This window comes from Lynx canadensis, chromosome A1 (assembly GCF_007474595.2).
Source record: "Lynx canadensis isolate LIC74 chromosome A1, mLynCan4.pri.v2, whole genome shotgun sequence".
Taxonomy (NCBI): domain Eukaryota; kingdom Metazoa; phylum Chordata; class Mammalia; order Carnivora; family Felidae; genus Lynx; species Lynx canadensis.
In genome coordinates, this window is record NC_044303.2 from 136271779 (window position 1) to 136286157 (window position 14379).

The 14379-nt window shown below is 41.9% G+C and overlaps 1 protein-coding gene across 2 annotated transcripts in view; it reads left to right on the forward strand.

The window, feature by feature from the left end:
• The window catches only part of MARVELD2 (MARVEL domain containing 2), a 33050-nt gene extending 19054 nt beyond the window's left edge, over window positions 1-13996 (forward strand). For both annotated transcript variants that reach the window (XM_030322492.2, XM_032593301.1), the window contains exons 4-7: window positions 40-188; window positions 851-1022; window positions 11319-11369; window positions 12184-13996. In XM_030322492.2, the coding sequence (XP_030178352.1) occupies window positions 40-188; window positions 851-1022; window positions 11319-11369; window positions 12184-12306 (495 nt within the window). In that variant the 3' untranslated portion in view covers window positions 12307-13996. The remainder of the gene's footprint in view (window positions 1-39; window positions 189-850; window positions 1023-11318; window positions 11370-12183) is intronic.
• The last annotated feature ends 383 nt before the right edge of the window (window positions 13997-14379 follow it).

The following is a 14379-nucleotide window of genomic DNA, read 5'->3' on the forward strand; positions in this document are numbered from 1 at the left end:
CTGTTTACAAATAAATGCTCTTTTCCTCCCTAACTGCAGTGTGAAATGGCCACTGGTGTTGACAGACAGAGAGACCAAGAAGCTAATTTCAAAGAATTGAGACCAACGAAAATGAAGCCTGAGCTACTAAGTGGGCACATTCCCCCAGGCCACATTCCTAAACCTATCGTGATGCCCGACTATGTGGCGTGAGTGTCTAAGTCCTTCTTCGAGGTAGAAATGGAGAGATTCCATTTGGGCATTTCATTTTCCTGTTTGTCTCCAAGCTAATGCTCTCTGCTTAAGATCATTTGTTATAAATTTTTTTTTTTTTCAACGTTTATTTATTTTTGGGACAGAGAGAGACAGAGCATGAACGGGGGAGGGGCAGAGAGAGAGGGAGACACAGAATCGGAAACAGGCTCCAGGCTCTGAGCCATCAGCCCAGAGCCTGACGCGGGGCTGGAACTCACGGACCGCGAGATCGTGACCTGGCTGAAGTCGGACGCTTAACCGACTGCGCCACCCAGGCGCCCCTGCTTAAGATCATTTGTATCCAGGGGCGCCTGGGTGGCTCAGTCGGCCAAGCGTCTGACTTCGGCTCAGGTCATGATCTCACGGTTTGTGAGTTCGAGCCCTGTGTCAGGCTCTGTGCTGACAGCTCAGAGCTTGGAGCCTGCTTCAGAGTCTGTCTCTCCCTCTCTCCCTCTCTCCCTCTCTCCCTCTCTCCCTCTCTCTCAGCTGTTTGTTCCCTGAGAGGTAGTACATTGAATTGAAGATACGGTGTGGTCAGTGAGGAAAGAGCTAAGCTGATTTCCCATTCAGTCCGTTTCAGTGAAAAAGTTACATCGCTGGCCAATTTTTCCCGCAGAAAATACCCTGTGATTCAGACAGATGATGAACGAGAACGCTATAAAGCTGTGTTCCAAGACCAGTTTTCAGAGTACAAAGAGCTTTCTGCAGAAGTCCAAGCCGTCTTGAGGAAGTTTGATGAGCTGGATGCAGTGATGAGCAGATTGCCACGTTGTTCGGAAAACCAACAGGTCAGTACCCACAGTGCCTGGGAGGAGCAGTGAGAGAGGAAGCAAAAAATCTGAGCTTTCTTCAGGTCGATGTGAGGAAGCCATAATAACTGGGTACATTTGCTGTCTGTGTCTGGGAAAGTCATTTGAGATCTTCGAAGGGACTAGGCAGGATTACAATTCACATTATATAATTTTGTGTCTTTTGCCCTCAATTACTAAATAATTATACACAGTTTTAAAACAGTCATTTTATTTTTTTATGTAAGTAAAATGTCAGTGTTCCTCAGGTCTGTACTGAATCCGTCAGGGTCCCAAAGGAGACGGATGGCACACTCCAACTAATTTGAAAAAGATTTATTCACACAGGGGTGGGTGTAGGGGAGCTACCAGGGGTCGTGCGTTCTCCAGGGATAAGTAACAGCCAAGCGGTTACCACCCCAGGTCCAAAGAACACAATGGTAAGGACAGAGAGTTGATCTCAGCTGTTAGCTCTCCCATCAGACTGATAACCATGATTGTGACAGAGGGAACCAGGGAGGAGACGCCAGTCACCAGGGACTCAAGCGTTTTCTGTAATGCTCTGGAGTTTGTGGGGGGGGGGGGGTTGCATGTTAATATTTCTGAAGTCAGGATGCCCTGATAATCAGTGGCACTTTTTTTTCTCAGATGTACATTTTTTATTGAGGCAGAATTCACATATAAAATTCACCCTTTTAAAATGAACAATTCAGTGAATTTTAGTTCATTCACAAAGTTGTATAACCATTACCACCCCCTAATTTCAGAACGTTTTCATCACCCCAGAAAGAAATGCCATACTCATCAGCACACACTCCCCATTCCCTCCCCCCTCCAATCACTGACCATTGTTAATGTACTTTTTGTCTGTATGGATTTATTTCAAACTCTTCATATAAATGGGATGATTTAATATGTGGCCTTTTTTTTTTTTTTTTTTTTTATATATGAAATTTATTGACAAATTGGTTTCCATACAACACCCAGTGCTCATCCCAAAAGGTGCCCTCCTCAATACCCATCACCCACCCTCCCCTCCCTCCCACCCCCCATCAACCCTCAGTTTGTTCTCAGTTTTTAAGAGTCTCTTATGCTTTGGCTCTCTCCCACTCTAACCTCTTTTTTTTTTTTTTTTTCCTTCCCCTCCCCCATGGGTTCCTGTTTAGTTTCTCAGGATCCACATAAGAGTGAAACCATGTGGTATCTGTCTTTCTCTGTATGGCTTATTTCACTTAGCATTACACTCTCCAGTTCCATCCACGTTGCTACAAAAGGCCATATTTCATTTTTTCTCATTGCCACATAGTACTCCATTGTGTATATATACCACAATTTCTTTATCCATTCATCAGTTGATGGACATTTAGGCTCTTTCCATAATTTGGCTATTGTTGAGAGTGCTGCTATAAACATTGGGGTACAAGTGCCCCTATGCATCAGTACTCCTGTATCCCTTGGATAAATTCCTAGCAGTGCTATTGCTGGGTCATAGGGTAGGTCTATTTTTAATTTTCTGAGGAACCTCCACACTGCTTTCCAGAGCGGCTGCAGCAATTTGCATTCCCACCAACAGTGCAAGAGGGTTCCCGTTTCTCCACATCCTCTCCAGCATCTATAGTCTCCTGATTTGTTCATTTTGGCCACTCTGACTGGCGTGAGGTGATACCTGAGTGTGGTTTTGATTTGGATTTCCCTGATAAGGAGCGACGCTGAACATCTTTTCATGTGCCTGTTGGCCATCTGGATGTCTTCTTTAGAGAAGTGTCTATTCATGTTTTCTGCCCATTTCTTCACTGGGTTATTTGTTTTTCGGGTGTGGAGTTTGGTGAGCTCTTTATAGATTTTAGATACTAGCCCTTTGTCTGATATGTCATTTGCAAATATCTTTTCCCATTCCGTTGGTTGCCTTTTAGTTTTGTTGGTTGTTTCCTTTGCTGTGCAGAAGCTTTTTTATCTTCATAAGGTCCCAGTAATTCACTTTTGCTTTTAATTCCCTTGCCTTTGGGGATGTGTCGAGTAAGAGATTGCTACGGCTGAGGTCAGAGAGGTCTTTTCCTGCTTTCTCCTCTAAGGTTTTGATGGTTTCCTGTCTCACATTTAGGTCCTTTATCCATTTTGAGTTTATTTTTGTAAATGGTGTGAGAAAGTGGTCTAGTTTCAACCTTCTGCATATTGCTGTCCAGTTCTCCCAGCACCATTTGTTAAAGAGGCTGTCTTTTTTCCATTGGATGTTCTTTCCTGCTTTGTCAAAGATGAGTTGGCCGTACGTTTGTGGGTCTAGTTCTGGGGTTTCTATTCTATTCCATTGGTCTGTGTGTCTGTTTTTGTGCCAATACCATGCTGTCTTGATGATTACAGCTTTGTAGTAGAGGCTAAAGTCTGGGATTGTGATGCCTCCTGCTTTGGTCTTCTTCTTCAAAATTCCTTTGGCTATTCGGGGCCTTTTGTGGTTCCATATGAATTTTAGGGTTGCTTGTTCTAATTTCGAGAAGAATGCTGGTGCAATTTTGATTGGGATTGCATTGAATGTGTAGATAGCTTTGGGTAGTATTGACATTTTGACAATATTTATTCTTCCAATCCATGAGCAGGGAATGTCTTTCCATTTCTTTAAATCTTCTTCAATTACCTTCATAAGCTTTCTATAGTTTTCAGCATACAGATCCTTTACATCTTTGGTTAGATTTATTCCTAGGTATTTTATGCTTCTTGGTGCAATTGTGAATGGGATCATTTTCTTTATTTGTCTTTCTGTTGCTTCATTGTTAGTGTATAAGAATGCAACTGATTTCTGTACATTGATTTTGTATCCTGCAACTTTGCTGAATTCATGTATCAGTTCTAGCAGACTTTTTGTGGAGTCTATCGGATTTTCCATGTATAATATCATGTCATCTGCAAAAAGCGAAAGCTTGACTTCATCTTTGCCAATTTTGATGCCTTTGATTTCCTTTTGTTGTCTGATTGCTGATGCTAGAGCTTCCAGCACTATGTTAAACAACAGCGGTGAGAGTGGGCATCCCTGTCATGTTCCTGATCTCAGGGAAAAAGCTCTCAGTTTTTCCCCGTTGAGGATGATGTTAGCTGTGGGCTTTTCATAAATGGCTTTTATGATCTTTAAATATGTTCCTTCTATCCCGACTTTCTCAAGGGTTTTTATTAAGAAAGGGTGCTGGATTTTGTCAAAGGCCTTTTCTGCATCGATTGACAGGATCATATGGTTCTTCTCTTTTTTTTTGTTAATGTGATGTATCACGTTGATTGATTTGCGAATGTTGAACCAGCCCTGCATCCCAGGAATGAATCCCACTTGATCATGGTGAATAATTCTTTTTATATGCTGTTGAATTCGATTTGCTAGTATCTTATTGAGAATTTTTGCATCCATATTCATCAGGGATATTGGCCTGTAGTTCTCTTTTTTTACTGGGTCTCTGTCTGGTTTAGGAATCAAAGTAATACTGGCTTCATAGAAGGAGTCTGGAAGTTTTCCTTCCCTTTCTATTTCTTGGAATAGCTTGAGAAGGATAGGTATTATCTCTGCTTTAAATGTCTGGTAGAACTCCCCTGGGAAGCCATCTGGTCCTGGACTCTTATTTGTTGGGAGATTTTTGATAACCGATTCAATTTCTTCGCTGGTTATGGGTCTGTTCAAGCTTTCTATTTCCTCCTGATTGAGTTTTGGAAGAGTGTGGGTGTTCAGGAATTTGTCCATTTCTTCCAGGTTGTCCAATTTGTTGGCATATAATTTTTCATAGTATTCCCTGATAATTGTTTGTATCTCTGAGGGATTGGTTGTAATAATTCCATTTTCATTCATGATTTTATCTATTTGGGTCATCTCCCTTTTCTTTTTGAGAAGCCTGGCTAGAGGTTTGTCAATTTTGTTTATTTTTTCAAAAAACCAACTCTTGGTTTCGTTGATCTGCTCTACAGTTTTTTTAGATTCTATATTGTTTATTTCTTCTCTGATCTTTATTATTTCTCTTCTTCTGCTGGGTTTAGGCTGCCTTTGCTGTTCTGCTTCTATTTCCTTTAGGTGTGCTGTTAGATTTTATATTTGGGATTTTTCTTGTTTCTTGAGATAGGCCTGGATTGCAATGTATTTTCCTCTCAGGACTGCCTTCGCTGCGTCCCAAAGCGTTTGGATTGTTGTATTTTCATTTTCGTTTGTTTCCATATATTTTTTGATTTCTTCTCTAATTGCCTGGTTGACCCACTCATTCGTTAGTAGGGTGTTCTTTAACCTCCATGCTTTTGGAGGTTTTCCAGACTTTTTCCTGTGGTTGATTTCAAGCTTCATAGCATTGTGGTCTGAAAGTATGCATGGTATAATTTCAATTCTTGTAAACTTATGAAGGGCTGTTTTGTGACCCAGTATATGATCTATCTTGGAGAATGTTCCATGTGCACTCGAGAAGAAAGTATATTCTGTTGTTTTGGGATGCAGAGTTCTAAATATATCTGTCAAGTCCATCTGATGCAATGTCTCATTCAGGGCCCTTGTTTCTTTATTGACCGTGTGTCTAGATGATCTATCCATTTCTGTAAGTGGGGTGTTAAAGTCCCCAGCAATTACCACATTCTTATCAATAAGGTTGCTTCTGTTTATGAGTAATTGTTTTATATATTTGGGGGCTCCGGTATTCGGCGCATAGACATTTATAATTGTTAGCTCTTCCTGATGGATAGACCCTGTAACTATTATATAATGTCCTTCTTCATCTCTTGTTACAGCCTTTAATTTAAAGTCTAGTTTGTCTGATATAAGTATGGCCACTCCAGCTTTCTTTTGGCTTCCAGTAGCATGATAAATAGTTCTCCATCCCCTCACTCTGAATCTAAAGGTGTCCTCAGGTCTAAAATGAGTCTCTTGTAGACAGCAAATAGATGGGTCTTGTTTTTTTTATCCATTCTGATACCCTGTGTCTTTTGGTTGGCGCATTTAATCCATTTACATTCAGTGTTATTATAGAAAGATACGGGTTTAGAGTCATTGTGATGTCTGTATGTTTTATGCTTGTAGTGATGTCTCTGGTACTTTGTCTCACAGGGTCCCCCTTAGGATCTCTTGTAGGGCTGGTTTAGTGGTGACAAATTCCTTCAGTTTTTGTTTGTTTGGGAAGACCTTTATCTCTCCTTCTATTCTAAATGACAGACTTGCTGGATAAAGGATTCTCGGCTGCATATTTTTGCTGTCTAGCACCCTGAAAATCTCGTGCCAATTCTTTCTGGCCTGCCAAGTTTCAAAAGAGAGATCAGTCACGAGTCTTATAGGTCTCCCTTTATATGTGAGGGCACGTTTACCCCTTGCTGCTTTCAGAATTTTCTCTTTATCCTTGTATTTTGCCAGTTTCACTATGATATGTCGTGCAGAAGATCGATTCAAGTTACGTCTGAAGGGAGTTCTCTGTGCCTCTTGGATTTCAATGCCTTTTTCCTTCCCCAGTTCAGGGAAGTTCTCAGCTATAATTTCTTCAAGTACCCCTTCAGCACCTTTCCCTCTCTCTTCCTCCTCTGGGATACCAATTATGCGTATATTATTTCTTTTTAGTGTATCACTTAGTTCTCTAATTTTCCCCTCATACTCCTGGATTTTTTTATCTCTCTTTTTCTCAGCTTCCTCTTTTTCCATAACTTTATCTTCTAGTTCACCTATTCTCTCCTCTGCCTCTTCCATCCGAGCTGTGGTGGTTTGCATTTTGTTTTGCATTTCCTTTAAAGTGTTTTTCAGCTCCTCGTGACTGTTCCTTAGTCCCTTGATCTCTGTAGCAAGAGATTCTCTGCTGTCCTGTATACTGTTTTCCAGCCCAGCGATTAATTTTATGACTATTATTCTAAATTCACTTTCTGTTATATTATTTAAATCCTTTTTGATCAGCTCATTAGCTGTTGTTATTTCCTGGAGATTCTTCTGAGGGGAATTCTTCCGCTTGGTCATTTTGGATAGTCCCTGGTGTGGTGAGGACCTGCAGGGCACTTTCCCTGTGCTGTGGTGTATAACTGGAGTTGGTGGGCGGGGCCGCAGTCCGTCCTGATGTCTGCCCCCAGCCCACCGCTGGGGCCACAGTCAGACTGGTGTGTGCCTTCTCTTCCCCTCTCCTAGGGGCGGGATTCACTGTGGGGTGGCGTGGCCCGTCTGGGCTACTTGCACACTGCCAGGCTTGTGATGCTGGGGATCTGGCGTATTAGCTGGGGTGGGAAGGCAAGGTGCACGGCGGCGGGGGGGGGGGGGGGGGCAGGCTTAGCTCGCTTCTCCTTAGGTGATCCACTTCAGGAGGGGCTCTGTGGCAGCCGGAGGGAGTCAGATCCGCTGCCGGAGGTTTGGCTCCGCAGAAGCACAGAGTTGGGTGTTTGCGCGGAGCGAGCAATTTCCCTGGCCGGAACCGGTTCCCTTTGGGATTTTGGCTTGGGGGGGGGCGGGGGAGATGGCGCTGGCGAGCGCCTTTGTTCCCCGCCAAACTGAGCTCTGTCGTCCGGGGGCTCCGCAGCTCACCCTCCCTTTGTCCTCCAGCCTTCCCGCTTCCCGAGCAGAGCTGTTAACTTATGACCTCCCAGACGCTAAGTCGCGCTTGCTGTCGGAACACAGTCCGTCAGGCCCCTCCGCTTTTGCAAGCCGGACTCGGGGGCTCTGCTTGGCCGGCGAGCCGCCCCTCCGCCCCGGCTCCCTCCCGCCAGTCCGTGGAGCGCGCACCGCCTCGCCGCCCTTCCTACCCTCTTCCGTGGGCCTCTCGTCTGCACTTGGGTCCGGTGACTCCGTTCTGCTAATCCTCTGGCGGTTTTCTGGGTTATTTAGGCAGGTGTAGGTGGAATCTAAGTGATCAGCAGGACGCGCAGTGAGCCCAGCGTCCTCCTACGCCGCCATCTTCCTCTCCCCCCTCAATATGTGGCCTTTTGTGTCTGGCTTCTTTTCATAATGTTTTTAAGGTTCATTTATATTGTAGGAATATTCAGGATTTCATTCCTTTTTATGGTATTTATTCCATTGTATCTATATACCACATTTCATTTATCCATTTATCAGCTGATGGACGCTTTGGTTGTTTCTAGTTTTTGGCTGTTATGAATAATGCTATGAACTTTTGTGTGTAATATCCTATCCTTTTAAAGACAATGTGTTATGGGGCGCCTGGGTGGCTCAGTTGGTTAGGCGGCCGACTTCGGCTCAGGTCATGATCTCACGGTCCGTGAGTTCGAGCCCCGCGTCGGGCTCTGTGCTGACAGCTCAGAGCCTGGAACCTGTTTCAGATTCTGTGTCTCCCTCTCTCTGACCCTCCCCCGTTCATGCTCTGTCTCTCTGTGTCTCAAAAATAAATAAATGTTAAAAAAAAATTTTTTTTTAAATAATAATAAATAAATAAAAGACAATGTGTTAATCTATTATTCATGTAATTCAAATTTTTAATTTTAATTTTCTTTTTCTTAAAATTTTTTTTCAACGTTTTTTATTTATTTTTGGGACAGAGAGAGACAGAGCATGAACGGGGGAGGGGCAGAGAGAGAGGGAGACACAGAATCGGAAAGAGGCTCCAGGCCCTGAGCCATCAGCCCAGAGCCTGACGCGGGGCTCGAACTCACGGACCGCGAGATCGTGACCTGGCTGAAGTCGGACGCTTAACCGACTGCGCCACCCAGGCGTCCCTAATTTTAATTTTTTTTATTTCAAAAAGAGAGAGAGAGCATGAGCAAGGGAGAGGGGCAGTAGGAAAGAGAAAGAGAAAGAATCTTAAGCAGGCTCCACAAACTGTGAAATGATGACCTGAGCCAAAATCAAGAGTCAGATACTCAGTCGGCCTTACCACCCAGGGATCCTTGTAATTCAAATTTTTAAAACTCACACAGCATTTTTAACAAATGTCAAACAACTCAATGTATGTATGTAACTAATATATATATGTATATATAGTGCTCCTGAAATCCATATTGACTGAGCATCTTTGTTTTGACCACAAACTTTTTTTTTTTTTTTTTAAAAGCCGAAGTCAGACGTTTAACCAACCAAGCCACCCAGGCACCCCGACCACAAACTTTTTTAAAAATTTATTTTTTAATGTTTTTATTTATTTTTGAGAGAGAGAGAGAGAGAGAGAGAGAGAGAGAGAGACATAGAGCGCGAGCAGGGGAGCAGCAGAGAGAGAGGAAGACCTAGAATCCAAAGCATGCTCCAGGCTGTTAGCGCAGAGCCCGATATGGGGCTCAAACTGAAGAGACGTCAGATCAAGACCTGAGCCGAAGTCAGACACTCAACCGACTGAGCCACTCAGGCGCCCCAACGATAAACTTTTAAGTATACATTTAAATCATTTGTAATTACGAGCTCTCTAAGCCAAAATAACCAGAGTAGTAACATTTTCCCAATCCTGGGGCAATGGAATGGTGTTATCTGTGACATACTGGCACCAGGAAGCAGGAGAAATCCAGCAAATACTGTAGGTCAAGGGTCAGTTAGTACCACTTGAAAAACAAGCAAGGTCCATAGGTCCAAGAAGGACGCCCAAATTTATAGACCCTTAAAGGAGTACAGGAAGGCATGAGCAGGCCCCAGGAACCTGGATTGGCTCAGGCTGGGAAGAGCAAGCTGGTTGACAGATAAGATGCTGAGCAATCCAGTTGTGCAGTGGAGTCTTTGAGTCTAGACCCAGTGGACTCCAGTGTATGGGCTTTGTGTGATGGGCAAGGGCTCAGGCATGTGGGTCTGCAACTGAGGGGTGTAAAGTCCTAATTCTGGTAGGGGCTGAGACTCGGCCTTCCCATGATATTTCTGTACAGTATCAACAATAGTCATTTCCTCTGGTTTGTACACAGCATGGCAAGTAAGTAACCAGATGAAAAGGCCACAGTCTCAGTGTCTCCTCTAGTTCTTATCTAAAGTAGAAATATTAGGGGCACTGGGGTGGCTCAGTCGGTTGAGCGTTCAACTTCAGCTCAGGTCATGATCTCACAGTTCGTGAGTTCAAGCCCTGTGTGGGGCTCTGTGCTGACAGCTCAGAGCCTGGAGCCTGTTTCGGATTCTGTTTCCCTCTCTCCCTGCCCCTCCTCCACTCTCACTCTGTCTCTCTGTCTCTCTCTCTTTCTCTCAAAAATAAACATTAAAAAATTTTACAAATAATAATAAAATAGAAATATTAATTGTATCACAAAATTTAACATCTCCTCGGCCACAGGCTGAGCTTTGCCATGGGTGGGGGCCTGCCAGGCCCGTTCATTTCCCACCAGGTCCCCAGGGAGGGGCGTTTCCAAGCACAGCGGGCCCATTTGCAGGCACACGTTCTCTCAAAAACCTGGTTGTGTGCCCTTGAAAAATTAATCACATAACTTTTCTAAGCCCACAAAATAGAAATAATGCTCAAAATAATCTCTCTGGTCCTCACTGTCTGAAATTCAGTTTCTGTGACAGACTCTAGGAGAGGTTTTGCAGCTCTTATCTGTGCTGTGTCTCCAGCACAGCACCCCTGGCCCCAGGCAGCTAGTTTACTCCCAGGCCAGGACCCATTCATACAGGTGACAGTTGAATTACCAAGGTCATCTCGATGCTGGCAAAGGATGAAAACACAATTGAAATTCATACAAAAGACACTGAAGAATCAAAATGTATTGCAAAAAGGATATGGGTGGGTGATGAAAAAAATGTTCTCGGGAGGCTTTTAGAACTATAAATTATTATATTTTCTCTTTTTATTTATTAGGTTTACAGTGTTTGACAACTCTAAAGCACTGGTTTACATAGATAAATGAGGGCATTGTTCTAGTAATCTGTTCCCTTTGGTTCAATCCATTAAGTAACTTCATATTTACTGTAAAACTTAAAGTTAGAAGGAACCTTCTATTAGTTATTTTTGAAAATTGAATAGTCTCAACCTCTTAGTCCCGGTGTATAATGTAGTCATTACATACCAAGCACTTTATAAGTATCATTTCAAATAAGTACAGCTTCTCACAACCTTATGAAGTCCTTGTGGTTATTATTTCCATGTTCCCAGTAAGGAAAGTGAGCCTCAGGATAAGTAGCTTGCCAGGGTCAGACACCTGGCAAGCAGTGGCCCTGAGACTCCGTTCTGGTTTCACACAGGCAGGGGCCTTTCTCTCTCTTCACCCCTAGATCCCAGTGTGTGGTGAGTGGGAAGCCCTCTAATCTGTATCCATTGAATTGAATTTTAGTGTGTGAATATTTTCATTATAGTCTTAGATAAAAATTATTTTTTGTTCTAATTCCCAGTGTACTTCTGAGACATTCTTGAGATATGATTTGAGTAAATCCTGGTGTTTTAATTCAAGTATACAATATATTATTTTTAGGAACATGAAAGAATTTCAAGAATTCATGAAGAGTTTAAGAAAAAAAAGAATGTGAGTAAAACCATTTTCTTCTTCAAAGTATTTTCTTATCCAGGTGCCGTGGTGAGCTGACAGACCTTAGATTCTCTCAGCTAAAGTAGTTCTTTTTTAATATTTCTTTCTTTTTTTTTTTTTTTTTTTACTGTTTATTTATTTTGAGAGAGAGAGAAGGAGAGAGAATCCCAAGCATGCTCTGTGCTGTCAGTGCAGAGTCTGACCCTGGGGTCGATCCCATGAGCCTGGGAACATGACCTGAGCCAAAATCAAGAGTCAACGCTCAACCAACTGTGCCACCCAGGCGCTCCTCTTTTTTAGTATTTGTTAAGATGGTACTTACTAGAGAACATGAGTAGCTCCTGAATACCGTTTCTTCTCTTTGTCTTCTGTTACATCCTGGTTTAGCAACCTAGGGAAATGAACACCCAATATAGAACTTTTCACTGACATTTCCTTCAAAAAGATTAAGTTATTTTATGTTTGTCACTCCATCCTTAACTTAATTGCACAGAGAAGTAGAGCCTGGAGAGAGCTTTTATTAATCTTTTTCTGCACTTATTATTTGCTCCTTGATATAATTTAAACTACGAAAGTTAAAGTTGTCTCAGCTCTCTGTATTTACCACTCAATTTTGCTGTGAAACTAACACTATTATAAAAAGTAAAATCTATTTTAAAAATGTAGAGACATGCTCTTCTTATCAGGAAGATTTTGAAATCTGTTGCAGAAACTCTCCCATGAAGGGTCATTTTCTAGATGATAATGTCTGTTTCTGTGTTCTTCACTGAGGAAACTGGAGGCTGAAATAATGGCTGTGTTTCTTTTTCAGGATCCTACATTTCTGGAAAAAAAAGAGCGCTGTGATTATCTAAAGAATAAACTTTCTCACATAAAGCAAAGAATTCAAGAATATGATAAAGTAATGAATTGGAATGTACAAGGTTATTCTTAACCCTTGTTTGAAACCACTTTTTTTTTTATATTAAACTTACTATTTATTTACTGTCTTTTTCATGCTAGTCTACGATAGAGAAAAGCATGTGCTTCCGGCATCGGCTTTTAATTGGTGTAGCCATTCAGCCATGTTATGATAGTATGATTCCACTTGACACATTTCAAAACAGATTCGGATTTACCAAGGGTAAGAAATGGTATGTTCATCTGTGTACATTTTATATTTATCTTGTTAAAAGTAGCTTAGAGATCATACCCTTGCAGTGTGATGGACACAAAGAGTATCAATTCTGGTGCCGCATTTTCCTTTTTCACTCAGGCCACGCCTGGGATTTCTCTAGGACACATTTCTCTTCCAGCCCAAGTGTGATTTCTTCTCTTGAAAGGGATTTGAATCTGAGATCCACATTTTTAAGTCTTATGATCTTGGGCAAGTTGCTTAATCTCTCTGTGCCTATTTTCTCGTCTATAAAGATGGAGCTAATAATAGTGCCTCCCTTGTAGGGTTGTTATGAGGATTAGATGAGTTAATATTTGTAAAGCACTTAGAATAGACCCTGGCACATTATACGCAGTACCTTAGAGTGTATGAAATCTGTAGCAGTGATTGTGACACGAACAAACTAGCAAGGAAAGGTTTTTAATGGGCAAGTTCAGCCAGCTAACCGCAAGTCCCACGTGTCTCATGAATTTCTTTCTTTGCTGTTAATAACTCTTAACCACACGTAGCCTTAAGTGGATGCTTCCTTGTGGATCTGTGTCCATTCGGGTCCACCACATCTTTCCTCTCATTCATCAGTGTCACTGGGCACATATGTCCACATCCCCACAGCCCAGCCATTCCTGTATAATTCAGTGTGAGGATTGTGTGACCATTGTTGCATTTTCTGTCCTGTTTGGGTGTCCCTCTAAGGTCCCATGATCTTACTTTTACTTGGGACCTCCTTTAGACTTACTGTGGTGTTTCGTCTTCCTAAGCATTATCTTGGCTTTGGGGCTTTATTCATGAAAAATGTTTTGTTTTTATCAGTATGAACAGTGGACTACCTGAAAAATGTTTTTAAAAAATCACTGTTATTATTGGATCCTATTCCACAGCATCTATCTTGGAGATAGTTTCCTAGGTGCAGAAGTACAATTTCTGCTTAACGTAGCTGCCATTCAAACAAGTGATGTTCAAAGAATTTACTAAAGTGATGAAACCAAAGAAAAGCATGTGGAAAAGCAAGAGGCTTAAAAAGTGTTGCATACTACATGGACTTCCTAGTTTTTCTTTATCATTGAAATCTTAGTATTTATTGTTAATATTTTAATTCCATGGCTCTCGGACTATGCTTTAGGCCCTAAGCAACTTAGCAGGTGACACCTAGGGAAGAGTGAGGCCCCTATAAAGTCCCCTCAACTGCAACAGCTTCACCTTCTGTTTTACATATTGGGGCTCCATGTTAACATTTCACTTAAGATGCATACCAGTGCTTTAAGAAGAGGAAAACTAACATGAAATAATACCATTTTGATAGATTATAAAGAGTTAGATTCGTATTGAAATGAAGTGTTAGATTTAACTTTGTGAAATTTAATTTAACTCTAATTATAAATGTTAACCTTTGAAAAACCAATGCTGTAACACTGACTTTTTAAATTTTTTATGTCAATACCTGGGCATATTAAAATTTCAATTACTTGTTTTTTGTGTGTACCATTTATTTACTTATTTTTAAATGTTTATTTATTTTTGAGTGAGAAAGAGAGCACAAACAGGAGAGGGGCAGAGAGAGAGGGGGACACAGGATCCAAAGCGGGTTCTGTACCGATAGCAAGAGATCCCAACACGGGGCTCAAACTCAAAAACTTTGAGATCATGACCTGAGCCAAAGTCGGACGCTTAACTGATTGAGCCACCCAGGTGCCCCATGCATGCCCTTTATTGTTTGCTTTTCTAGCATTCCTGTGTTGACTGGGCATGTTCTTGAAAATGTTTTCCATTATCAGAAAGTAAACTGGAAAGTCATTGAAAACCTGTAGGTCATGATGTTCAGGTGACAGTTTCCTCCTCCCCCATTATTTGCAA